The sequence below is a fragment of the Taurulus bubalis genome (genome assembly GCF_910589615.1).
Source record: "Taurulus bubalis genome assembly, chromosome: 9".
In the NCBI taxonomy this organism is placed as follows: Eukaryota; Metazoa; Chordata; class Actinopteri; order Perciformes; family Cottidae; genus Taurulus; species Taurulus bubalis.
The window spans coordinates 7,255,088-7,280,573 of NC_136597.1; the positions used below are offsets into that span (position 1 = coordinate 7,255,088).

Genomic DNA, 25,486 nt, shown 5'->3' on the forward strand with positions numbered 1-25,486 from the left:
TGCTAAATGTGATTAATGTAAAGTGCATGACTGCAGTCAATAGACACTTAGAAATAATATTAATTCAGGGACCACTTATTGAAAGCTTTGCATCAAGTAAATACATTTTCTGGTCATAAAAAAAAGTAGTAATTTCCCCTAGCAAAATAAACGTTTAAGTATGAATATACTTATAACACCAATACAAACACAAATCATTCCCTGGTCTATTTTATTTATTTATTTACATCTTTTGTATGCAACATTATCCTTGTTGACCAAATGTGTTGGGCACTCAGGAAAGAGGCACTAGAAAAACTCAATCCCACTAAAAGACACTTTCTGCATCCACCGCATCTCCTTGGTGCAGGATGTTTCTGAGCACAATGTGGCACAACCCATGTGGCACTTATTTTCCAGAATTTGCATCCTCAAAACTTTGGAGTTAGAAGACATTTTATGGATTAAGTTTATTTCACAACTGTGCCAAATAATTACATATTTCAAAAGTTCTTTAATATATTCTATCTATCATGATTTTTTCTCCAAACAAATCATTCATACAACATCCTATAAAAGAAGCAACATAATGACAGACATCCAGTTGCTTTTTGTAACTTTTATTAAATCAACACAGGATCACAGCAGGAGTGTTAGAGCAATTTTACAGTTCAGAGTTCAGTTGGAAAAACATGTTTACAGACTTGAAATTTGTTTGACATACTATATTGTGACATTTTTATATTTTATATCGTGACCCTGGTAGGGCGGTGCCAAGTCCCGCACGGTGGGATTGATGTCAGTTCACATGTATAGGCCGAGGAGGGTGGCTCTGCTGGGATATGTGTCTGAACTGAAGCAGCAGGCGGCTGAAAATTGGGGCCTCCAGCTCCTCTGGATCTCTGGACAAAGCATCAGAGTTAGTATTGTGCCAAACTGGCCTGTACTGGGTGTTGCAGTCATAATGTTCCAGCTGGACCGCCCATCTCGGCTCGATACCTCCTAGTGTGGCGGTTTGTAAGTGGGACAGTGGGTTATTATGTGTGAATACAGTCACTTTAGCTAGTATTCTTTACATTTTTACATCACTTTCAACTTTAAGAACTCCAACTAGAAAGCTGTAGCTGGTGAAGGGTTTGATGAGCACGCAGTACGAGAGGCCTTGGTTACATTGCACGGCAGCGAGATTCTCACAATGACAAAAGATTGGTCAGAATTGTGGCTCACATATCACACGAAAAACCATCTGGTCAGGCTTCAAATAGTGTGTTTCTGTCCGGCAAGCCAGTGCACACACCAATCAGCGGCCTGTGGGGAGCTACTAGCAGCTATGGGTATGGCAGGTGCGAGCGAGACGACACAGAGACTGTTAGTCCTAAACAACAATGGCAGCTTCTAAAGAGATTAGCATGGAAGCTGCAATAGCATCCGTTACATCAGAACTGGAGAACATGTCTTAATTGAAAGAAGAGCAAAGAACGATACTTGGCGCAGTGATTTTCTCCATGGAACAATTTTTGATTTTGATTGAAAGATGGCTGATCCAATCACTGCCAAGTAATTTTGCCCTTTTCCAAACAGTCTTCTATGAATACTTCTCAGATTAATCTGTGTAATAAACCATCTGGTGGGTCAGGTTTGTGATACAGATGGGTGACAAATTAGAACTGTAGCTTTCCACCGAGGGTTCTGATCCTGTCCCTTTCAGAAGCTTGTTTAATGGCAAGATATATCCCATGATGCATTGGGTTGAGTATGTTGATGAATCAGAGGATGTGTTGCTGACTGGGTATGTGTGCGTTTCAGTGCTTTAACCTCAGAGGCCACGCATGATGGAATATTATGACATTCACCCCATCCTAGTAGCAGGTAGATCTATGCTGTTTGGGCAGCAGCGAGGAAATTAGTACAATATTGTGAACGTAATAAACAATGTCGTGCAATTGGATAGTATTGTGATTGTTATTCTGTTTTTACACCTTGTATTTGGCTTCTGTAATGTAAATAGTTTTGCAAAAAGGTATAAAAGTGAAATTTCCACCCATGACTACTCTGTATTTAAAAACCATAGGCAAATACATCATTATATGTAAAGGAAAAAGTGCATACAAACCAGTACACAATTAACAGATATAATACAACCCTCACACTGCTGGTACCCCGCTTACAGAAGACCAACTCAAATAAAATAAAACAAATTCTATCCTAATGTCTTGGCTGTCAGAAGTATGGCTTACATCAATTCCAGTATATTAAACACATATAGTAATGCTCATAGTAATGTGTGAGAACCAAATACATAAATAAGTGCCACCACTAGAGGGCATAAATAACACACTTGGTCTCGTCACACAAGCCTTCCAGCTTCATTTGTGACATTTCGCCACACATTTTTTATCTGGTCAAGCCAGGCCTACTTGGGGACCTAAGTTCTAACCATCCTTCAATTTCTATGCTACATACAGAAATGGGTCACTAGACTACCAAAACTATGCAGTGAGTCAATATAATGTGCCCCAATGAATGAGGGGTGCAGCAGGAGGCAAACAGCCTGCCATGTTTTTTTTGCACTGATTTTGCACTATGTAGTTGTCTATAAATTCCGTTGTCCTTAAACTCCCTTCACATTTCAGTTTCTCAGTTCACTTCAGGTAGAACGGTAGTGGTCAGAGGTCAAGAGCCTTTTTTCTTACCAGTACATTTCCTTAACTTTGGGTGGCAGGCAGATTTATTGGACTGAGCTGAAATATCACTACATCCCATTTTTCTTGTGTGTACACATTTTTCAGGGAGTGTTTATAACTGGTCTTCCTGAACTCATATTGTCCCACGCTTGTAGAATGATTAAGTGCAGCTGAACCTTGCTCTGCTGCATCATTGCTGACTCACACACAAACTAGTCTATTGATCCTGAAACAATTAGACACACCGCTTAAAAGGAGCAGAGGCGTGGGAAATAGTGAGCTGATGTGGTGTCACACCCTTTAAAGCAGAAGTTTATTGAACAGAGGTTGTGCAACAGACATTTGAGGTACATGATATGAGTTATAGTGGAGGCGGGGCAACTAGAAGGGAAATCTGCACCATTGAAACTTCCAGATATCAGAGTGTTTCGTTCCCAGACTGAAGTCTAGAGAGGCTGAACCTATTTATGGTTGGACATATCAGGTCCAGCTCAACCCATTAATATGTGGAAGTTACAATGGTGCGCACACATTTAATATTTCAGACCAAAATGTATCTTTCTTACATACATAATCCATATTTACTGACATTCCGAGTGATTGTGGTTGTATAAAGCAAGAACTGTACTTTGGCCATCATAGGAATGCTGTTTCCCCTATCTCGCACACAACAAGTCAGATGTAGCACCAAGATGAACAGAAATGAACATGCTTGAACTAACTATGAAATTACGCCCCCCCCACCCCCCCAAAAGAAATGTTGCTGTGCCCGCCCTCCAAAAGGTTAAATCCATCTCACTGAGCAAGTAGTTTCCCCACTAAAACAGTGGGAATCCTCAAACAAAAATGCTAATTTGTCGTTGCTCGCCTCCTCCCCATTGTACTCTTTCTCCTCCATTCCAGGCGACCTAACTGCAGAGGTATAGGTGAAGGTTTTGTTTGTGTTTGATTTTTGTCCAGTATCCTGAGGTATAGGAAATACCACTGATGTAGAATGTGACTGAAGGAGAGCAAAAATAGATAAAAGAAGGGGAAAGGAGACATGCTATCTAAGCAAACTGTCAAACTGTACAAAGAACATTTCCAGTCGAATAGTCATTTCATGTTCTTCTATCACCATCTACTTCTTTTTTTTTCTGAATGTATCTCTTAAGCAGTAAAATAATTATATTATAATACACATGTTTATAAAATAGCAGCACACTCAAGTGACACATCACAACTAGGTAATGTTATTTTTTTGTATAAATGACACAAATTCATAGCTTTTAGCAGCGCAAAAAGACAACAATAACTCAATAAAAATATTGACACTTTTTTCTTGATGTCTTCACACCTCCTCCTCTGTCCTCTCTTCACTTTGGAATACAGTATCTCTAAATCTTAGAAAACCCCTTTTGTGGGTCTGGTCACCCCATAAAATATATCAAACACAAATTGAAAAGATGGTCTCAATATATAACACATGCAACAATAATTTGCAGGATAGAAAATCACAACTATTACGTTCGGGAGAGAGCTAACATCAGGCAAACAGAGGCAAAATGAAGAGGTTATATCAAATATTCAAACAGGGATGTTTTGGCAAATATGTCATTCAATTGCCCAGTTTTACTGAAAAACATCACTTAAACATGTGATCCCCGCATTTATCTTCAGTTTGACGGACATACACTCAGCAAAGTCACATACCGTCAAGAAAAAAACTCAAGCATTAAGTCAACGACACCTTTCTGTGGCAAAGCCTCGTGTCCCATTAAAAACAAAATCAAAAACAAAAAAGATCTGTCTCTTGTTTTGTGCTGGTGTCTGTTTGGCTGTTGAACCCCCTTGCCAATGATTTGAAGCAGCAAAGCTCACAGGGGACAGATGTGTTCACTGACAGACAATCGGCTTGAAATACACAAGCCAGCACCATAGAAAACTGACCAACCACTGAAGCACACATCAGTGAAGGTGGCTCCGAACAAAGGCTCTCCCGTCTTAAAAATGCAAACCTCATGGCCCTCTGAAGAACATGTGCAAATATTAGATGTTACGACCACCTTCTCTCGTAGCTCGTTGCTGCCCTGTGTGACTATCTGTGGCTGTGATGCAGATAAATATGAAGAAAAATTCAAGTAGAAACAAATATTTAATTTCTTGACAAAGTAGAATAAAATCAAACAGAACCCGTGGATCAGTGAACTCTGCGTGTAGGCATTTTTCCAAATCATATTTGCGTTTTCTATTTGTTCAAATTCTCTGAACAATCAGACTTCCCACCAACTTGCACTTTGCTTCAATAGGAATGTTTTTTTGTTTGTTTTCGATTGGAATGTCCTCTCGTCGCAAGTTGTGGAAAGAGTTTGTAATTTGACTCTTGCTTGACAAGGGTATGTCTGACGGTTGGGAAACCAGCCCTACAAAGTAAACCAAAGAAAAGGCTAACAAGGAAAAAAGAGAAACATCCATTCACCTCCGACACATTTCATTTACTTGTCTCCTGGGGAGCATGTTCTCAAAGTGCTTTGCCATTGAAATCATATAGGGGAGCTTAAACAACCCTATGTGGGACTCCAGATGCATTGACAGTAAATCATCATCCTGTACTCCTCCAATCCCCCCCCACCCCCCACCCTCCCGCCCCCTCCATGAAAGTTCATCCACACATGATCTGGCAGCGTCTTAGTTCCTCATTTTTTTTCCATTTCCAAACCAAGAACGTTTTTGTTCACTTAGCTGTGTCACTGTAGACATTCATCATGAGACATGAATGTTGATTCCAGCCAAAATATGCAGAAATCTAAGTTTTATCGTGAGGCCTTTGGGCATCTTTTATTCATTATCATCTTCCGGCCCCTCGCTGTAAATCCTCCACACAGCAGCATGGTCTTGCACCACCAACATCCCCTCTGTCCTACCATCCTGTGCGATCATGTGCCTCCCACAGTTCAACAGGGACTTCTTAGTTGCAAACTGTCCCTCTCTTTCCAATTCTTTCCACGCCACACCCGGTTCCCTCCCTGCTAATTATTAAAGAGGAGTCCAATGTTCTCCAGACAAAAAAAATAATGCATCGCATTACTTTTTCCCCAAGACATCGTCCTCTCCTGCTTTCTCATGTGCCATACACACTGCACTCGTGGGAGGTCATTACAACCGTGTCCAGACTCAAAGCAGCCTTTCACAACTAAGGAAACACCATATCGTAACAACGTGAAAAGAAAGAAGTATCTGTATTATTAACAGAATGGCAGTAATAAACAAACACCTCACATGACCTCTGAGTCTGAGGTGCAACACCTCAGGAAAAATGCTCGTGGAAAGATAAGGGGCTCTGAGTGAAAGTCCCTTCGCCCAAATTCTCCTTCGCTAAATCTTAAATCTGTCTCACTCATAGTGCATGCACATGGGTTTATTGTTGGCCAACAATGAACCCTGATACACTGTTAATGCATGACGGCAGTGATATAGCATAGATGCCCTGTTATACTGATGGACAAAGTATGTGTAGCCTCCTCTTGCTCCAAAGTCTTTTGACTGTAAGTCTGCGACTGGACTTTGCTCGAGTGCCTCACGCCATAGAATGCACACTGCTAATATAGATACAGGTTCACATGTAGCATTCACACACACGCACACATGCATGCTATCTGGCATACTCGCATTTAAACGCACGCGCTTGCACACTAACTGACACACAAGCAGCCTGACAAGAGGAGCTTATTGATCTCTACTACTCACTTCCACAATATATCCAATAATATCAATGATAATAATTACTAATACTACCAATAATTATTATAATTCCATCGACTTTTAGCATAACGTTCTCACGGCCTCTTCTGTCTCACGTGGACCTTCTGATGACCGAGGAGCTTGTGTCCTCTCCTACACCAGCCATGAATGTTATAGTGATAATACTCATGTAAAACAAAACAGAGAAAAAAAACGTAAGCCCCACCGTGATCCCATGTAATTTCTGAATAGTTTCCACAACTTCTACCATGGTTAAAATATAACTTAAAGATCATACTATACAATCAAAAGGCAGAATGCAAATATGATTGGCTTCCCTTCTGTATATCCAAGGCACCACAGAGCTTCATCTTGTATCAAATTTGTTGCTTTTGGACTAGAACATCATAGAAAATCTATTTCGTTGGGCAGGTGTTTTTGACTTGAAGAACAGAAAATCTACACACACAAAAAAAAAAACTAGCAAGCATTGTTCTTTTTCTTTTAAAGGGCTTGTGTTTTTAACATTTTTGTTCTTTTGTTCTTTTTTTCTGCATTTAAGAAAATTGAGTTTTTTTTTCATGATGCTTTTTTTTTTGTAGATCCTGTGCAATATCGCCCTCTGGTGGTTCACAAGTTGACATCGCGGACGTCTGTGGGGGTGGAGGATTGATCCAGCTCATCCAGGCCTTTCCCGCTGGGGCCTCTCTGCGTCTGCTGCGTCTGCTGCTGCTGCTGCCGGCCCTCACGCAGGCTGCTCACCAGCACGCGCTCAATCTGCTCCTGGCACTCTTTGAGAACGTCCTGCAATGCACAAGAGAGGGAGGACAAAGCTGTCAATATATTTTTAAGTATCAAGATGAGTTAATGCAATTCAGTTTGCCTGAATCAACAGATATAGTACCACGGTTTCTCCATATATCCTCACTAGTAACAGGAGAAATGGGAAAACCGGGACCCCTGATGCGGCGGCACATGGGCCAGGGCTTTTAAATGCCCATCCACTTTATAGCTGCTCCAGCTATTGCCAAGGTTGAGCACAGACATGGACCAGACTCAAGCATTAAATCAGCCCACCAGGGTTGTGCACTGAACACCCCTATAGCGCTCATGTGCTCGGATGCACACATGCATTAGCACGCGCACACCACTGCCTCTCCCATCCAACCACCCACCACCTCCGCCATTCCTATTCCCATTCCCAAACACACACAAAACCCAAACAGAAGTAGCCTTGACAACGGCAGCTGGAAACACAGGTAGTACTAAAGCTATGTTAATTACATCCACCTCCTGTGGGAACACAAAGGTGGTGCTTTTTTAACGAGAGCCAGTCTGTGTGCCTGCCTGCCTGCAGGGGATCCATCTGAGACCTGGTCGGCTCGCCTTTCACCATCAAAGGCCGCGGCGGCAATCTGAGAATCCACCTGGGAGAGGAGCCTCTCAACAGCACTGAGCCCTCATATCCTTCCCTGATGGAGGGTTGACAGAGGGGACAGCGCAGCGCATGAAGAGAGAGCGACTCACTGGGGAGGGGGGTAAAGGGGAGAGCGGTGCTAAATGAGTTGTTAGCAACCGCGTCAGAGAAAAGCTCAAAAATGTTTTCGAGTGATGATCTGCGATGACAAAAAAATATTCCGTAAGAGCACGCGGCTGCAACAGAGCAAACTGGTATGGAAGTTCCTGTCCCGACACTGCTCCCTGGTGGCAAAGCAGCAGAACACAATTGCAGCCGAGTTGCCTGCTTTTCCGCACTACACGAGCACACTCGTGAATAACCCCCTGCCTTAAAGCGCCGTGTGCGAAACATGACTGAGAGCGCCCCATGGCCGGAGGGATGGGTGAAAGTGTACCGCTTGTGGAGCGAGGAAACATTCTTGAGAAATTTAGAGCTAATTAAAACCTGATGGGCCACAGTTTGAGCCTGTGTTACAGCCTCTGGTGCCGCTGGGCCTTGATGAAATGAGAACAGAGGCCTCACTCACATCTGAATTGCTCTTCGGGAGCTGCATACGGGTGAGTGGCAAAAGGTCACAGTGTCAAAGGTCCGACAGCATGACGCATAACGGTGTGAGGCATGCACCGTGTTGTCGAAGGGAAACTACATACGTTTTTTATGTCGAACCAAACTTTCAAGACTGGTGATTTGTTTCAATTCTGTACAAGTCTATACAAGTGGAATCTCTCTAAAAGGAGACTAAGAAATCAATGGAAATTACACAATCGTTGACGAGAGGGGTTCTGCTGAAGTTTGCATGAGGTAATTCCTGTCTTGACGCCCCTTCCATTTTGAGTTCTCCAGACACTACAGATGATTAGCAAACCAGAATGATTTGATGTTGAGGAGGTTGGACTGATCTGGGCTGTGTAGCAATGGGTCTGACGTGGAGGAAACCCGACCAGCGTCTGTCCCTTAATCTCCTCCAGAGGTCGGCTGCTAACATGGGCGCGTGCACACAGAATCTTCCCACCAACATGTGCCCCATTGCTCATAAAATCCCAATTCCTATGAGAAGATTAAGTAAAGCGAACGAACATGTAAAGGAACTGGCTGTGTCTTACCACAAGAATGCACGCCTTCACTTCTTAAAAGACATTCTCCACGGTTTGGTTCGGATCCCATGCCAAGCCCCATGGGCTTTATTCGAAAAACTTTAATGACTTCAATGTGTGACTACTGAAAACACCAATTCTGTTTTCAGTGAAACTCTGGGTATTTGGATACCGTGAGGGCCAACAATACCAAATAAGTTGGCCATGGGTGGTAGCGCTATACCGATGCATCTTATTTTGTAGCCTTAACCCGGAAAAAACACAACCAACCTCAGATCCTCCCTTGTCGTTACGGCCTCCCTCTGCCCGACCTCAAACATACGTCATACTGCAACAGTCTGTCCTCCTGACAAATCAAGGCATGCGCATTATCCCTGGGCGGCCTTTGTGACACTGGCGGTGGGGGTTGGGGGGGGAGTTGTGCAGACAGACAAAACCAAAAGGAAGAAATGTGTGAAGCCATGGAATGTGTTTTAACTGCTGACTGTACCACACAAGACCATGTTAGCTGCTCTGGGAGGACTTGGTGGTCAGACAGCTGAAACAAACACACTGGCAGACACACACTACAAATCTAAGGGAATCCTAAAACAAAATATCCGGAGGCTTGGAAGTAAGGAGTCACCGCATGACTTGAATTTCCAAGTTACAATAGGAAATGTGACCGTTCTCTTTCTTCAGCTTGCATACCGAAACACCACAAGCGGTGACGCCACAGGCTGCGTTAATAGTGATAATCCTTCTTAATAAATGCATCTTTGTTGCAAGCATTCTGGCTCCGACACACTGCTGTTGAATTCCTCCCCCAGAGATTTCACATCCATCACCCAACTTGACCATCTCAGTGATGTATTTAGGCCACGATGGAAACCATAGTAATTAAAACATTAAAAAAGGAGTGAAAACAGAAAAGGCGGAGGAATGGGATAATGTGTTTCTGGTGTCTTGGTGTGTGTATGTGTGTGTGAGACACTCACTGAAGAAAAAAAAAGATGAATGAGAGACTGAGAGAAGTTGACACAAAACAACAAAATCTAGGAAGTGGTCTTAAACCCTTGCACTTCTCTAACCTCTATTTCCTGCTTTATCATTCCATAATGAAAGGGAAACTCTACACACTTGGCCTTTATGTACTAACCATTTGTCAAGATCTCTTGTGTTGGAGCATATATTTCTTTCTGACACTACAGATGACCTGTGCAGTTTAGGGGAGTCACAACTGATCAGCCTCCCACTGGAAACTCACCACATTCTCACAAATTTCCCTCCGCACATTAATGACTTGGCTCTCAGGCACACAGCCCGTCTGCTGTCCCTAACAGGGAGCCCCTCTTGGCCACACCAGGTGTTTGTGAGGCTACGCACATTCTTCCAGCGGCCTAAGATGGTGACTTGGCCCTATCACATTTCCACTGGAAAACCACAGCTTCTGGATACCAAAGATGCCAGCGGGGAACCAGGGGGGTGGCGATGGCGATGATGCTGTTGGCAGCAGCAGCAGCTGCAGAGGTTGGCGAAACTTGCTTTGCCTTCATATTTTGCCTGGCCCTTCGGCCGGCTGGTTACGATACTCTGTTCTGCCCTCTACACTGCCTGCCAAAACTAAATACAGTATGTTAAGTGTCCACATTTAGACTCAGGTTCAAACCACCTCCCTGATGACTGCAGCTTAAACTGAAACTGAAGCTGAGGTGAGCCTTAGGTATTGAATTGACTAATATAGTGGTTTAGCTTTTGGGAAAAGAAGGTAGGGTACGTGTTAAAATGACACAGTCAACGCTCATCCTTTCCTCTCTTTTTGTGTGTGAAAGCACAACGGCCCAATCAGTGATCTTATTAATGCTGCCAACTACTTCTGAGCATCCGTCTTTCAGCGTAGCTTTTTTTTTTACGTTGTATAACAAGTGGTGCACACGTCTACAAACCAATATACACTCTTACGTGTTTGTTGTTGGCTGGCTTCTTAGCCGTTTATACTAAAGCCTCTCATATATGTTGAATTAGGAAGGGTGCCCTCTGCTTTGCCTGCTGTGTTTACTGCGAGCCATGGCTTGTCTGAATCCAGGAATGTGAGGAGTTGATCACAGAGACACAGAGCGACTTAATTCCCTCAAGTCTGAGACCTTGCAGCCTAAACACACTGAGGCCCTGTGCTGCTGAGGTCAGCTATTTGTTTTTCCTCAGCTGCTGAGCGAGACTTCACACAACTCGCACCAGAGGGAGCCATGCTATCCAGCAGCGCTGCATTATGGACCATAGGAGGAGGCGAGAGAGGGCTGATTGTCGCGAGGGAGGCGTGTGGGAGCCCCCCCCTGCTCCTTTTCCACCCTCAGTGTCCTTTTCACACTTCAACAGCTTTCTTCCACCTCCTCCTCCAACCTTTCCTCCTTTTGGGGCAGAATTAAACATACCAGGGATTCAGTGTCACACTCTTTGATCTGCTGCCTGTGCAGTGAGCACACATGGTTTTAAAATGTTCATGTTTAAATAATAACTAACTAAAAGCCCTTTTCATCATGTTTGGTAATCGGAGGCCTCAGAGCTGGTGCCGGTTCTCCAGGCACTGTGCTGGGGCTGCCCACTGCTCTTGAATAGAGAGAAGACTTATTTCCTCAAACAGACTAATAAAGAATAACGTAACACATCACCTCCCAGTCTCACTCATCTTTCCCTCTGTAGATTTGCCCACCTACTCACCCTTACAGTAAGCTATAGCAAGCTGAAGTCCTCTCCCATCTGTGTGATGAAAGCCAGGCATCTCAGAGTCAGTGGAGGCCCTGCCTGTGTTTGGACTCAACTCACCCACCACCGCAACATTCACTATACCCAGACAGCCACACAACGGCCTGGCCAGCATTCCTGTCAGCGACAGAGCATACTGTATATGCTCTCAACCTGGCTCGATTTAGAGGATTCTTTATATGACGGGGCCCTGAGCAGCCTGACCGGACTGATGGAGAGGAAGAGAAACCTGCCACATGCAAGCTCAAAGTCCAGTCAAGCATCGGTCAGAAAAGACCGCATAATATAAACGGATGCAGTTCCGGGTTTCTTTTAATGAAGACATTGTTGACCTCATTTGAATGTTTTGCTTCTCATGACAAATCTGCACAAATTTGCACAAAACAAATGGGTTTATGGAAAGCTAAAATCCAGTGAAGAAGCCATTCCAACTTCCAACTTCAACAGACATGCAGCATTTCCTAACTCTTGACCCAAAGAACATATTTGTTTTGGTGGAAATAAGATGAGTTAATGGGATTTCAGTTTCGAATAGTTGGATAAATAACAGCGAACACCGAACTGGTGTCGGTGGAGACTCCTCTTCATTCAAATATTCCAAAAATGTCCATACACAAGTATCAACCTCTTAGCTAAACTCTGATTAGAATTCAGTGTTTTAAACTCAGTTTTTGTTTTGGGGAGAGAAAGAAAAAGTCAAACTCACCACTTCCGTGTTTGTGATTTTGGCCAGCAGGTCTGTCAGACTGTCGCCCCACTGTGACTGGTCAGATGAATCCAGCTGCAGGCCGCAGATCGCTGCCCCCACACTTCCTGTGGCAATCATGGAGGGAGGATACATGGCGAATCCGAAATCTGTTAGCAGAAGAAATACCAATTGAGTTAAATGCATCTCCAGTGCTATTAGTGTGGTAACTACACAAAGAGGGTTTTATTGTTACATTAAGCAAGGTGCTCAAATCTTTATATCGGCAAAAGACAAAAACAGTACATTTGCACTGGATTCTTTATTCATCTGGTGCGGTTTTGAAAATTGCACTTTTTCAATTAATTTGCTCCACAAAAAAGGTACACATACGTCGCCCCAAGAGACAATATGATTTGGTAATCCAGCAGTCAGCTAATAAATAATCCCTCTATTGCACCGGGTCTGAACGCAGCGCTCACTAATGACCAGGGGGCCTGGATAATGAGGGTTCACTTGGCTTGTAAAGGAGCTGAAAAGCAACCACCCTCACTCGCTCCCCTCCCCAGTCCCCCTTTCCCCAGCCCGGCCCCTTTTCTTCCATCTCCTGAGTAAATCGTGTGCTCGCTGAAAAAAGCCCCATAGCGCTTGGAAAGGGAGGAATAAAGAGGCTCAGTGCCTCTGCCAATGCTCACTGCTGTAGGTCCTTTTTCCACGTGTGGTCACAGGCGTGCGTCTCAAAGACCAATAACCTTGTTAGCTCCCCTCACTGTCATTCATAATGCAAATGAGACAGCTTGTGAACGGGCCAGAAGCCCGAAAAGGCAAGGCAACTGGCATACAGGGAGAGGGAGACAGACAGACAGTGAGAGAGAACGTTTTTCTACACACACACACACACACACACACACACACACACACACACACACACACACACACACACACACACACACCTCTCTCTATTCTCTCTTTATGTCTTGCTCAACTTCTACCTTTCTTTTCGGACAACACATGGCCTGCTTAGACGGGGCCAGTGAATGGCACACATGCCTCAGTCTTTGTTGCTACAACAGGCAGCGGTTTGCATTGGCGGCCCTCCTATCTTTTAGCATATTAATAGAGTGGCGGGCCTGCGAGAGGGAAGGCAGAAGAGTGTGACTCTATTGTCCAGAGTCATCACCTCATTTCACCCAATTGAGAGACACGGGGGACCGGGGGTCGGTGGGGGTGGGGAGGGGGATGAAGAAGGAGGGATGGACCGAATGGCGACAAGGCAACAAGGAGAAAAGAAGGGAAGGTGGTGGGCTTGCTGGGAGGGGAGGGGGTAGACGACTCCAATGCACATCACTCTTAAGTCTCTGTCCAGACTCTTGTGAGGTTTTGGAAGAAGAAAAGAGTTGCCCTCCAGCGACCCTCACCTCCTGCCTCCCATCTACCCCCCCACAAGTATTCCTCTGTTCCTTGGCCACCTATGGGCTCGAGGAGTGGGCAGTGGGGGCATAGAAACAGCCTGCACATTAACATATTGCCATATTCAATTGCAAAGCAAACTGTGTGCGATGGCCATGAAGGAGATTTTTCTTCTTCTTCCTTCTTCTTTTTTTTTTTTTTAATCTGGAATCAAAGAGGTGGGCCCTTTGATAGCTGTAAAGGCAGCCCCTCACTGCCTTTTTAACATGCACAGCCAGGCGCTTTCTCATCTTGTGGGCTCAGTGTTGACAAATAAATGAACTTATTATACACCCCTGTGTTAGCCGCTGGGCCTCTGCCAAGGGGCGATTTATTAAAGGCTACCTCGAGCCAAGAGGAAAGAGCACACAAAGCCCCTCAGCATTACATCACTGCTGTAAGAGCACAACTTTCTATAGCGGGGTAAGGAGACAAAGGCATACACGGATTTACTGTACGTGTGTAGTGAGTGACAGGCAACGAGGCGGACACCTAAGAGACACGGACAAGAAACAATGCACTGATGGCTGCATGCTTTAAGATGCAGAGACAGAGAGAGACACACACACACACACACACACACACACACACACACACACACACACACAGACGCTGGTTTGTGGGAGAGCTGAGTGGCGGACAGTGGGCAGCAAGCTGATTTTTCGCACTCAAGACAAGACAGGTCTGTAGCAGAACAAGGACGCGCGCGTGCAGCCGATGCAGGCTGACACTCCGGCCTGGTGGCTGCTGCATGTGGGGGGAAGAATGGCCGTATTTTAGGAGGCCCTCATTGATATTCATGTTGAGGATAAACAGTGTATGTAGCTGAGTGGGGACGCCTGCGATGGAAAGCTCCCTGTGAGCAGCGGCTGGCTGGCCTTGGCCTGCACGCCTCTCACCCCCTTCAATGGCCCTTTCTCCTCCGTGTGCGCCCTCATCTCCATTCCTCCATGTTCCTACCCCCCTGAAACTTCATCCTCGGGGCTTCTGGTCCCACAAACTGCTGCCCTACATGGCCCACTCCTCTTGGGTGGCTGCAATGCACAGTATGCACATTAAACTTGTAAATTAATTAAAGTTGGAAAGTTGAATAACAGCCAAAAGAAGAAGAAGAAAAAAAAAAAAACTCTCTTTCGAGGGAAATAAATCAGGGTCTTGTATTCTATACATGTAGCACTTATTGACCTTGTTTATTAAAGGAGTAGCATTACGAGGACCCTGGGCCTGTTGACTGATTAAGGCAAAAACAAACATCATTTTGGGATTGGCATGACAGTGTGCTTCACCGCTAATGCAACACAGCCTGGGAGTCAAAACAAGGTCTGTAGAGGGCTTCTCTGAGGGTATAATGTAACTCCTGGAGACACACAAACGGCAACAACTTCACAACTGGGCAAGGGGAGAAATCTCTGATCAAGAAACAATACCTTAATTCAACTATCTGTCATATTCCATCAGCTTTTAGTTCCAGACTGTCACTCTGGAGTCAAACAGCAAACTAAACTTGGGAGAGTCTGAGTTTCGCACACTGCTCAAACTGTGATTTCCACTCATTTGCCAGAAAACAGAATTCCTCCTAAATTGTTGCACCCCGTGACAGCTTTCCTCAGCCTTGCACCATCGCCTCCACTGTCACAGCTGCAGCCATGAGGCGTTGGTAGAGCCAGCGATGAGGAGCATACAGATTCGAATCAGATCAAAAAGGTGAAATAAAGGTGAAATATTCAAAAACTCTCTCTGTCTATCTATGTCTGTAGCTGAAATTTATTTGGATAAACACCCTCCTATCAAAAAAGAAAGCAGAGAAAGATTTGGATGTCATGACATAAATGTTCAGGTCAAACTAGCTGCCACAAACATTTACTTTACTTCAGATCACAAATATTAGTGTTTGTGGTTAGCGTGACCTCCAAGGAAAACATGTAAGTTTAAAAACATTTTGATTTCTAAAACCTTATTGGTGCGATAATTGCAGCCTCCGAAGCCCAAATAAAATCTTTCTTTGTGTTTCTGGTGTGACTCAGCTGGCCACAGTATTTACAGTGTGATGCTGATTACACCAGGACATGCCACTCCATGATTCACTCTGTGGGTCACATTTTTGGGAGCATACTGTCCGGAAGCTTCTTCCTGCTCCATGTGATGACAATGCAACTGGACCGGACACAATTCCTCACATCAGTGGAGCGTGCAGAGAGATGATAATTTGTTGGAGGACGTAGCTAATTTGTTAGGGTTCTGAGTCATCAAACATGAAGGAGGTTGTATGTAAACAAACACCAGTAAAGACCATTTCATTGACCACATCTGAGATGAATCATTCCTCTCCAGAATGCGGAGCAGAGTCTGGAGGGGATTCTCCAGGCAGCAGCCACTTGGAGAGGCAGCTACAGGAAGCATGAAGCCTCTGGACCAGCGACTGTCTGAAGGGGTCGACGCCGATCAGCAAACACGATATAGACCATATATGAATCCAGGCACAACTCTGGTAGTACAATGTATGTTAAGTTTACAGTCCAATACTAAACATGTATTAACCAGTTAATAATCATCAAGTTACTTCACACAGTCCAAAGACACTTCCACCAAAAGAAAACCAAGAAGTAATCAAATACTATTCTAGATAAAAGAGCAAGTACTCACTTACTTAAATCGCTTGTTATTTACATCTCAACTTGTAGCAAAATCTTCATTGTGTCCTCCAGGACAATTGACTCTCGCTTAGACAGCACAGTTGGCCCTGATCCAAAATTTTCTTTTGATCAACTTCTATAACTATTGTCACCATTCCATGCATTGCATTACAGAGAGGGCTATTGGAGTCGGGCATGAAAAAAAATATGAAATAGACCGTAATCCCTGCCAATATGGCGAGAAGACGGAGCTCAATAACGGCAGCAGACAGGTTGGGGTGCATCTGTCTGCCCCATGCACCCCGTCCATTCTCCCACTTTACCGCAATTGAATAAGAATAGAAGAGGAAGCTCGGAGTGCTTGGTGTCTGTGTGTAGGAATGGAGGTTCATAATCTCCCTTAATGAGCTTGTTTCTGGGCTATTATCCGGCGGCCTGCCTGAGGGAAACGCTGGTGTTTCCTATCAAGTGGCCCCGCAGCGCTGACCCTCGCATGGCTCTGCATATGAAATGTAAGGACCAGGCCTTTTGTCTCTTTTCTCCCAGCCTCTAGCTGAGCTCCTGAGCCATTTGCATAGTCCTGAATGGACCAGCCAATGTTATTAATTAATACAGAGCCAGCCTGCGCCACCTGACAAAATCCCACCGAGTGGCCCGAACGGAACTGTTTCATCAAAAGAGAGGAGCCATTAGGCATGAGAGGCCTTACTCTCCACTTCTCCTCTTCTCCCTCTTGTTCCCTTGAAAACAGAGAGCTGCGGTTTTATGCATGTTTTCTTTTTCAGAATAGGGGCAGCAGTGGTGGGTGGTGGGTTGATTGAGACTGTATGAAATTGGAAGGCCACAGGTGACCTGTTGTCAACTGTCTTGCAAATGTAAATCCTCTTGAGAGATCTTCTCCTTCTGCCGTGTCCTCACCTTCTCAGCTATGCTCAGAAGATGACTCCAAGGAGGATTCTCACCCGATAAGCAAAGATTTACGGCTGGAAAACGATCCCCAAATGGGGTTTTAAATTCCCGGAGATCTTCAGATCCACCAAATTGTTGACTCACTTGCGCCCTCTTTCTCTGTCTTTCCCTGACTCTGTGCTGGCCTGGGTACAAGTCTGAGGAGAGCATACGCAGATAAATGGCCTGCTGCTAATCTGGAGCTATCTCCAGAAAGTCTCTCTCCTAAAACACAATGTCGGGAGGACGACTCCACGAGGCTCGTAAATTTATTTCCACTGCCTCATTGAAACAATTAAGGACAAAGTGCATGCTGAGTCTTTCACAATGTAGCTTTGTGAATAGGTCCGATCACTGACGCGCTGTCATTCCACTCATTAATCCGCTGGCACAGAATAAGGGGTGAGCGATGTGGGGTGAGACCGGGAGAGGAAGAGGTAGTAGGAAAGAGTGAAGGACAGGGAGACGCAGAGAAAGCGAGGAAACAGGCGTTTCTTCTTCAAAACTTTGCAAACTTTTCTATCATGATCCAATACACATCAGTGCAGGTGATTCCATCCCTTTATGTTGCAAATACCTGTCACCTCCCTTGTATATTCATCTAGCTATGCACACACTCCTCTGAATGATATCAGCACAAGGAGCCGTTTCCCATGAGGGGGTGTAGTTAGCATTCCTGTATGAAGGCCTGCAGAAAAGGAAGCTGCTGCTGCTGGTGGGGGTCACCCAGAAAGTGAGTAACAAAGGAGTGCCAAACAGCCTTATTGTAAGAGTATTTTGCATTTTTCCACATTAATGTAAGACATAAATCCTTGTTTAAGACAAGTAAGCATGCTAGTTTCCTATCTCGTGCCTTGTTTGTAGCTTTGCATGTGGAGTTAGAGGTGACGCAAACAGGAGAAACCTGTCCTATAGTGAATCTCAACATGGGAAAGCTATCATGTCCTCCAGCTGTAGGCGGGGAGCCGTGAGAAGTTAGGTGGGGTGGGGGAGGAGAGAAACAGGGAAGGAAGGTGGCAGGGGAAAGAGATATGAAAACACGACATGCCTTAGAATTGGCAATGCAAAAACAATACACTCCTCTGGCTTTCCCTAACTCCCCTGTTCCCTCCTGCATCTTCTCCGTCTCTTCAGATCATGTTAAAGGCTGTCCCTCCCACGACTCGCTGGATGTTTGATCTGGAGAGAACAATTCACCGCAAGAGCCGAAAGACAATGGCTAGCCTGCCTCCACCCCTGTCCATTCCTCTTCTCGACCCTGTGCGACATGGGAATGCCCCTCAACCGGGCCTAATCTGCTTTGAAGTGTTACTGGATGCTCTGGAAGCCACTGATACGCTTCTAAAACATGAGCACATACCAGCCCGGGAGAAGACAAAGATGGACGTCAGACCTAAGAGTCTAACGCTGAAATGTTTTGCATGACACATGCTTTTCTTCGGCAGAATATTTTCCCATCGGAGGTAATGCATCTCACTTAAGTCGCGGCGGGCCGGGACTGGCCCACGGCGCACCTCGGAACAGAGCTGTTGCCGCATGTTATCGAGAGAAGCGGGCTTTGATACGGTGCTGGAAGAAGAATGTGCAGATAAAGATATTTTACAACACAAGAAAGTATGTTGGTCCAAGCCATTACTGCTTGGTTCGTCTTGGCAGCGCGTCCATGATCAGTGTCACTTGCAACACCACAAAGAAAAAGAAGAAGAAATGAGAACAAGATGTGCTATTGAGATGATGTCACACTCTGCGTGGCCATCTTTTGGATGGTTTTTGTGTGTGCTATTAAACAGCACCATTGGTTTGGACAAACACCTGTTAATAACGCATGAGCTCCCATTGAGTCCTACCTGTGGCACAGAGGGCGATGAAGGTTTGGACATGTTTGCGTATAAGTGCCAGCTTATCCTCGGGCAGCGGCAGCCTCCTCACAATGTGCTCAATGAAGTCGTTCGGTGTCACTGCTGCCAAGTTCCACTTCAATTTCCCCAACACCACCAGTTCCCATTCCTGGAGAGAGGGCGAGCGAGAGGGCGACACAGAGAGAGAGAGAGAGAGAGAGAAAGAGAGAGAGAGAGAGAGAGAGAGAGAGAGAGAGAGACGGAGAGAACAGAGAGCAAGGAGAGATAACCAAAAATGAGAACGATTAGGTGACACAATGTGAAACTACATATTTACATACTGGAACAGAGACCATTACATTAGTATGTGTGGAGGTTAAGCATTATTGTTATTACGTTAGTCTCTGCCTGCTGGCCTGCGACAGAGAAGCACACGAGCAGCGCCACCAACCCAGGTGACCTCACAACACTGTCTCCCTCCCCGTCTGTCTGTCTGGCATCTGGGGACTTTCCTAAAGAGGCCCACCAGAGGTTCTACTGTGTGTGTGTGTGTGTGTGTGTGTGTGTGTGTGTGTGTGTGTGTGTGTGTGTGTGTGTGTGTGATTGCAGAGTAAAAATGGATAGGAAGGCTGTACTTGTTAAGCAGCACCAGCAATACATATGTGTTAAGTTATAAAGTCTACCAGTGTTTCATTATTTAATCTTGTCTTATTCATTATTTAAACTTTGTATCCACAGGAGATGCGATTATTTTCCTTTCATGCATTTTTCGGCCAATTGTTGCCACAATGTTGCCACGTACAGTTGAAAGACTTCACAGGAAACGTAAACCTTGGGCAGCATTTGAAGTGCACGGCTCTGAGTCACACATTACTCAACACCTTTTCTGTATCATCAGACTCTCGAGAATGAACTTCTCCGTCTCTTGGCAAAATGTGGAGGGACAATAGGCGTGGTGTTCTCTTCTCTGAGTGTGAATCGTTACTTTCACTTCCTAGAGAAGGAGGTGATTAACGGAAGAGGTGGTGACTAATTTGGGAAGAAAAAAAAATCGTGGTTTGGTTCTGGACTGCAGCCTTGTGACCGGGACCTCGGATGCTCTTCATTTTCCTTTTCAGCGAGAGAGAGACCACATGGACTCAGTCATGAGACACCTCAACATGGCTGCCGCTGACCCCGCATGCTACCAGCTGCATTTCTCTAATCAAAGTGACATTTTTCAGCCGTGTAATGTTTCCTCAACTCTGTGATGCCACGGACATGAATAGAGGAGAGGAAAGGGTTTTAAAAACTGAGATTTTGTTTATGCCCACAGATACTCATGTGGGAGGAAGTGAGAATTTAAAGGCACCTCAGCCTTAAAGGTTAAAGGTGTCTTCCTCTGCTTGCTTGGAGGTGTGCAAGCACCATCGCAAAGGTAACATTATTTGATCATACGCAAATCATAACCCAACAGTGGTCTGTTGATTGCGTCAGCTCTAATGTTTGCAACATGGCTGCCTCCTACTCTCAAAAGCCTTTTTCCATCAGTGCCAGCAAGCCGGATCCAGGCCTCCAGTGAGGGCTACGAGGAACCTTGCAACACAGGCAACGGACCCCGCCACTGACAAGGGTGGCAGGCATGCAGGCACCCACTTCCTTCTTCTACTGCCTTCCTCTGGTCACACCATCTTTGTAACATTGCGGTTCTCTTTACAAGAAATTGTTACCAAAGAGGAGGACAAAAAAAAAAAAAAACGATCACATGCCCCGAGCAGCTGATCTCTGTTTCCTGTATCTGCATGTCAGCCAAAATACTGCCTTATACAGAAACACTGAGAAGAGGCCCCGGCAAACCAGTTCAGGGACTGAAGGCTTGGTCTTCAGACTGAACATGAAGGTATACGCTTTCTGGTGAAGCGCAGCACGACATACCGTTTAACAGAAGTCCACAGTCCCTTTCTCATTTTGAATCCTCCTTTTGATGTCGGTTTTCCTATCACCTCTACAACTACAAATACGCTGACTATTGCACCCTTCTCCGAAGAGAGGGCCGATTCGATTCGGACACAATATTCCCAGGCAGAAATACGTTCCAGAAAATGATCAGGACCCAACAAAACCAATAGCAGCTCAGGAACTTGAATCTATACTGCATCAATCAGCTCGGCGAAAGGCAGCGAGGCCTTTCAACCATCAGCCACGTCTGAATCGTAATATGTGGCCTCTCTCACAACATGGGTGGGATAGGCTGTTGTTTATTGAGGAATGTTTATGTAGCGCCACAGAGCAGTGGGTGAAAACACTCATCTGGTGTGAAACTGAGTCAATTAATTGGCGAAGGCATCCGGTGCCATCGGGCCAAAGACGCCGCGTCGCACACGGCCTTTTTTGTCTCGTCTAATTGACACACCTGCACCATCACTTGGAGGCTTCGCCGTGGCTGTGAGCTACATTTCATTGGTGAGAAATGTGTGAGGATCAAAAAGAATATGACATAATATCAGAACTGTTTGCATCAATGGTTATTTTGAGATGAAAGCTACACTGTAAAAGGCAAACGTGTGTTTCTCTGTGTGTGTCTCTCCCTCTCTGGCTGACAGGAACAGAGTCAGAACTTTGGCTGCTGTTCAAGCTGACCTCGTTGCTCTGTGCAAATATCTGCCACTAGATGGCGATGGAGACCACTGCACGGACACGATGGATACTGTAAAAGCCCAGAGGGTCTCCTACAGTGAAGAGAGTCATTGTGGAACAATTCTCAGCGAGGCTTTTGCTTTTCGTGCACCTTTTGATGACGGCGCCAGATAACAGAATCAGTGAAATGAGAACAACCCAGGAGTTTAGTATGTCATGTTTTGAGCTAAATTATTAAAACAAAAAACACATTGTGAGTGAATGAATACCTTAAAGCAAACTAAATAACCCCTCTTTTGAAGAACAAACACAGAACACATATATCATGAACACATACATCATGAAGTCCGGCTCAGCTGGTGATGACAGCATGAACCTCAGAAGTGCGACAGTGAATTGTGTGAAATGTGTTGAACCAACTGTTGCTTACCAGCAGCTCTTGTGGTCTGATGGAGTTATCTGTGTAGATGCAAAGCTTCTCTGCGGTTAATGGACGAGTCTCTTTCAATTTGGATGCAAGAAACATGCACACTGCTCCCAGCAGCTGCAGGTTGCACTTTTTGGTGGGTACCACTGCTAAAAATCTGTCTAAGTAGTTCATGGCCAAGGGAAAAACTTCTTCCTCGCACTTCTCCTCCTCACAAACCTGAAGAACGAGACAGCAGACAATGCAGCAATGTTCAGCGTTTTGGAATCAGCAACCCAGCCTGCAGAGACCAGACGTGTTGTCCAGCACTTTAAATGTATATTACACTTTTAGGAGAAAACGAAACACACGTCTAAATCACATAAAGAGCACATATATAAATCCAATGACACACATAGTTGGGGCCAGGCCAAGAATTTGCGCCCAGCCCTAATCGGTTGCGACATCATAAATGAATTATTAGAATATTTTACAAAGAAGGAAATAGGTCTCAGACACATACTGTCAATAGAGTCGCATTCCTGTAGTTCACCAAGAAATGAATTCAAGTCACAATCAGTCGAGCCAAAAAAACACCCAACAGCGCAGCACACGGAAACACACTTTTTTTTTCATTCGTCATATTTTCATAAAATAATTAAAAATATAGATAAATTGTCTGGACCGATTTCCTTCGCATCATAATGTTCAGCCGGGTCTTCTGTATCATACCCGACAATACATTTCCAAATCCGTGCGCGATAAATGTGAATAAAACGTCAAGATAAAAGACGAGTAGCGAGAGGTTGGTCCGATGTGCGTCACCGACGACCCGATATATTTATTTCAAAAATTAATTAAAAATCCTCAGTGCGTCGGACCGTGACAATATTTACATGAAAATAAAGCGCAAAGGCTCGAGATTGTTTACAGATGGATGTTGACCAAAAATATTGGACGAAGTGTCAAAAATGGAACATAATTCCAGAGTGAGGCAATGCGTCGGGGGGAAGACCCAGAGGACAGAAAGGCCCTCGCCCCTTCCGACATTTCGAATAGATACATCAAATGTTTGCAACGCTTTTTGACATGCTTCCTACATTGAGTGGACACCAAACACCGTCCTCTGTCATTGCCGACGGGTTTGCGTCGCTGTTATTGCGTTTATGACACTGTAAAGTCCTCTTAAAAGCACGAGCGCTCCTGTAAAAAAACAACATGGCGATGGAACACAGGGCAGCACTGCGCTGGGGAGTGCATACGTGTGCATGGAAATAATCAGGCTATCTAAAATAATAACAATAAAAAAATCAACGGGGCAACACGTGAGGAGGACTAAAGAAATCCTTTCGGTGTCACAGATCGCACAGCTCGGAAGTTTCACGAACAACGTCTTCGCGACCGCAGTTTCAAAAATGGCAAGAAATGACAGAAAGCGACACTTTAGGTGAATATGAGGAATAAACAGTCGGGATCGAGAGCTATGAGGATCTACTGCGCGACAGTTGCCAACAGCGGCCAGCAAAGCAGTCAGAAAACAAATCAGGAGGCTTTAAAGTCGAGCACGGAAATAATAAGACTTGTCGGTGTTTCGGTTTACCTCCAACATCCAAGTCGCGACCATCCTCCTCATAAACGGCTGAATATCTTTCTGGACGACTTTGAAATATGAATATTGGGGTAGAAACCTCTCCTCTATGGTCAACAAGCTTTGCAGGACTCTGTCATCGCACAGGAGGTTCGGATCGGGACGAGCTCGGATGGTGTCCATTTCGAGGCAGAGCAGCTCCATGGTGCTGGTGCTTTCACTAAAGTAGAAAAAAAAAAAAGTAGTATTTCTCTCACGGAAGCGTATAAGCGCGGCGTTGCGGAGCAAAAAATGCAAAAGGATGGCAGGGAAAGTCTTTAAGAGGCATACAAAGTGAGACTGCAGGGCTCCGTAAGAGTAGTCCTGCCTCTCCTTGTTGAGAACTTTTTCCTCTCTCCCCACAGCGCGCCTCTGCTTTCATCCGCCTGCAGATCAGGCGCATTTCAAGCCTGCCCTGCGTGCGCCACTGACGCAATGCACTTCATTACCTCTGCACAGAGCAGAAGCAGCATGCTGCAGCCCGGTCCCGCTTTCTTCTTCTCTGGCAGCCACGACATCTTTCAGCCAACGTGTTTCATTTAAACATGTAGATCATATATATATATATATATATATATATATATATATATATATATATATATATATATATATATATATATATATATATATATATATGGTGGACATTTCACAAAAAGTAGATCCCCAACACTAAAGGTGCAGAATAAATCCACCTAAACTCCACTTTAACGAGATTTCTTCACATTTACAGACAGTTTTAGCTTGAGAGGAACCAATTATATAATTTGTGTTGCTACATTAAAGTTTGTGACTGATGGATGTTTCATCCCAACATGGTGCGTTCAGTTATAACACTTCTCTGTGTTTTAATGGACGCGTTTCTTTATGTTGCTGCTTGATGTTCTGATGATCACAGAATGAAGAGAATAATGTCAGTGTCACATAACATGATGCACTGAGTCAAGTATTCCAATTGTCGCATTATTATTACTCACATTTTCATCATAAGAAAGCCTTTAAGAAACCAACTTTATAGGAGTTCTTTAAGTGCGGCACGTGGCTCCTTATTAGAATAACAGTTTAGAGGAGAAAGAAAGAACAACTCCCAAAAGTGTCTTTTTAACATCGCTATCTCCTTCACATGTCAGGCAGCTTTCGCAAACGGACTCAGTGAACCTCACGGAGCATGACGCATGTCGACGCTATGTATGTGGCCTTAAACGCGACATGTTCACTTACAGCGGCGCGTGCTCGCGCACGGACACACGCACGGGGTAGAGCCACCCACCCACTCACTCACTCTGACACGCGCGCGAACACACACACACACACACACACACACACACACACACACACACACACACACACACACACACACACACACACACACTTATGAACTATTTAATTCATTGCAGCCACCAACTGCTTGTGGTTTCTGCGATGGCTTTCTAGGAAACGTGATGCAGCGTTCTCTTTTTTTTTTCATATGTTCTGTTAAAGATAACACAAAGACCTTTGTCCCTCCACCAAAGACCCTTGACTTTGCTCAACCCAAATATGATCAACCTACTTAACAATTCCTGCTATAAATCACTTTTTTTTTTTTTTTTATTATTCAGACTTCTTT

At 44.7% G+C, this 25,486-nt stretch overlaps 1 protein-coding gene and 1 long non-coding RNA gene across 2 annotated transcripts in view; both read right to left on the reverse strand.

Moving 5' to 3' along the window:
* Positions 1-705: 705 nt before the first annotated feature.
* LOC306741857 overlaps positions 706-25,486 on the reverse strand; it is a 140,997-nt gene continuing 116,216 nt past the window's right edge. Inside the window, exon 3 of the long non-coding RNA XR_013771064.1 lies at positions 706-881. This is a non-coding gene — a long non-coding RNA (uncharacterized lncRNA). The remainder of the gene's footprint in view (positions 882-25,486) is intronic.
* On the reverse strand, positions 6,880-24,060 carry ccnd2a (cyclin D2, a). Its single transcript, XM_079224180.1, has 5 exons — positions 23,854-24,060; positions 22,278-22,493; positions 19,241-19,400; positions 12,385-12,533; positions 6,880-7,187 (listed from the first exon to the last, which is right to left on the reverse strand). The coding sequence occupies exons 1-5, from the start codon at positions 24,043-24,045 to the stop codon at positions 7,014-7,016; spliced, it is 891 nt and encodes a 296-aa protein (XP_079080306.1). The 5' UTR covers positions 24,046-24,060; the 3' UTR covers positions 6,880-7,013.

What these genes read in the sequence shown, in the direction of transcription:
- ccnd2a (XM_079224180.1), bottom strand. Translation starts at nt 24,045, where the DNA reads ATGGAGCTGCTCTGCCTCGAAATGGACACCATCCGAGCTCGTCCCGAT. An exon ending in TCGCGACTTGGATGTTGGAG is followed by an intron (nt 22,494 to 23,853) that starts GTAAACCGAAAC and finishes CTCGTTCTTCAG; the next exon opens with GTTTGTGAGGAGGAGAAGTG. An exon ending in CATCGCCCTCTGTGCCACAG is followed by an intron (nt 12,534 to 19,240) that starts GTAGGACTCAAT and finishes TTCTGCTAACAG; the next exon opens with ATTTCGGATTCGCCATGTAT.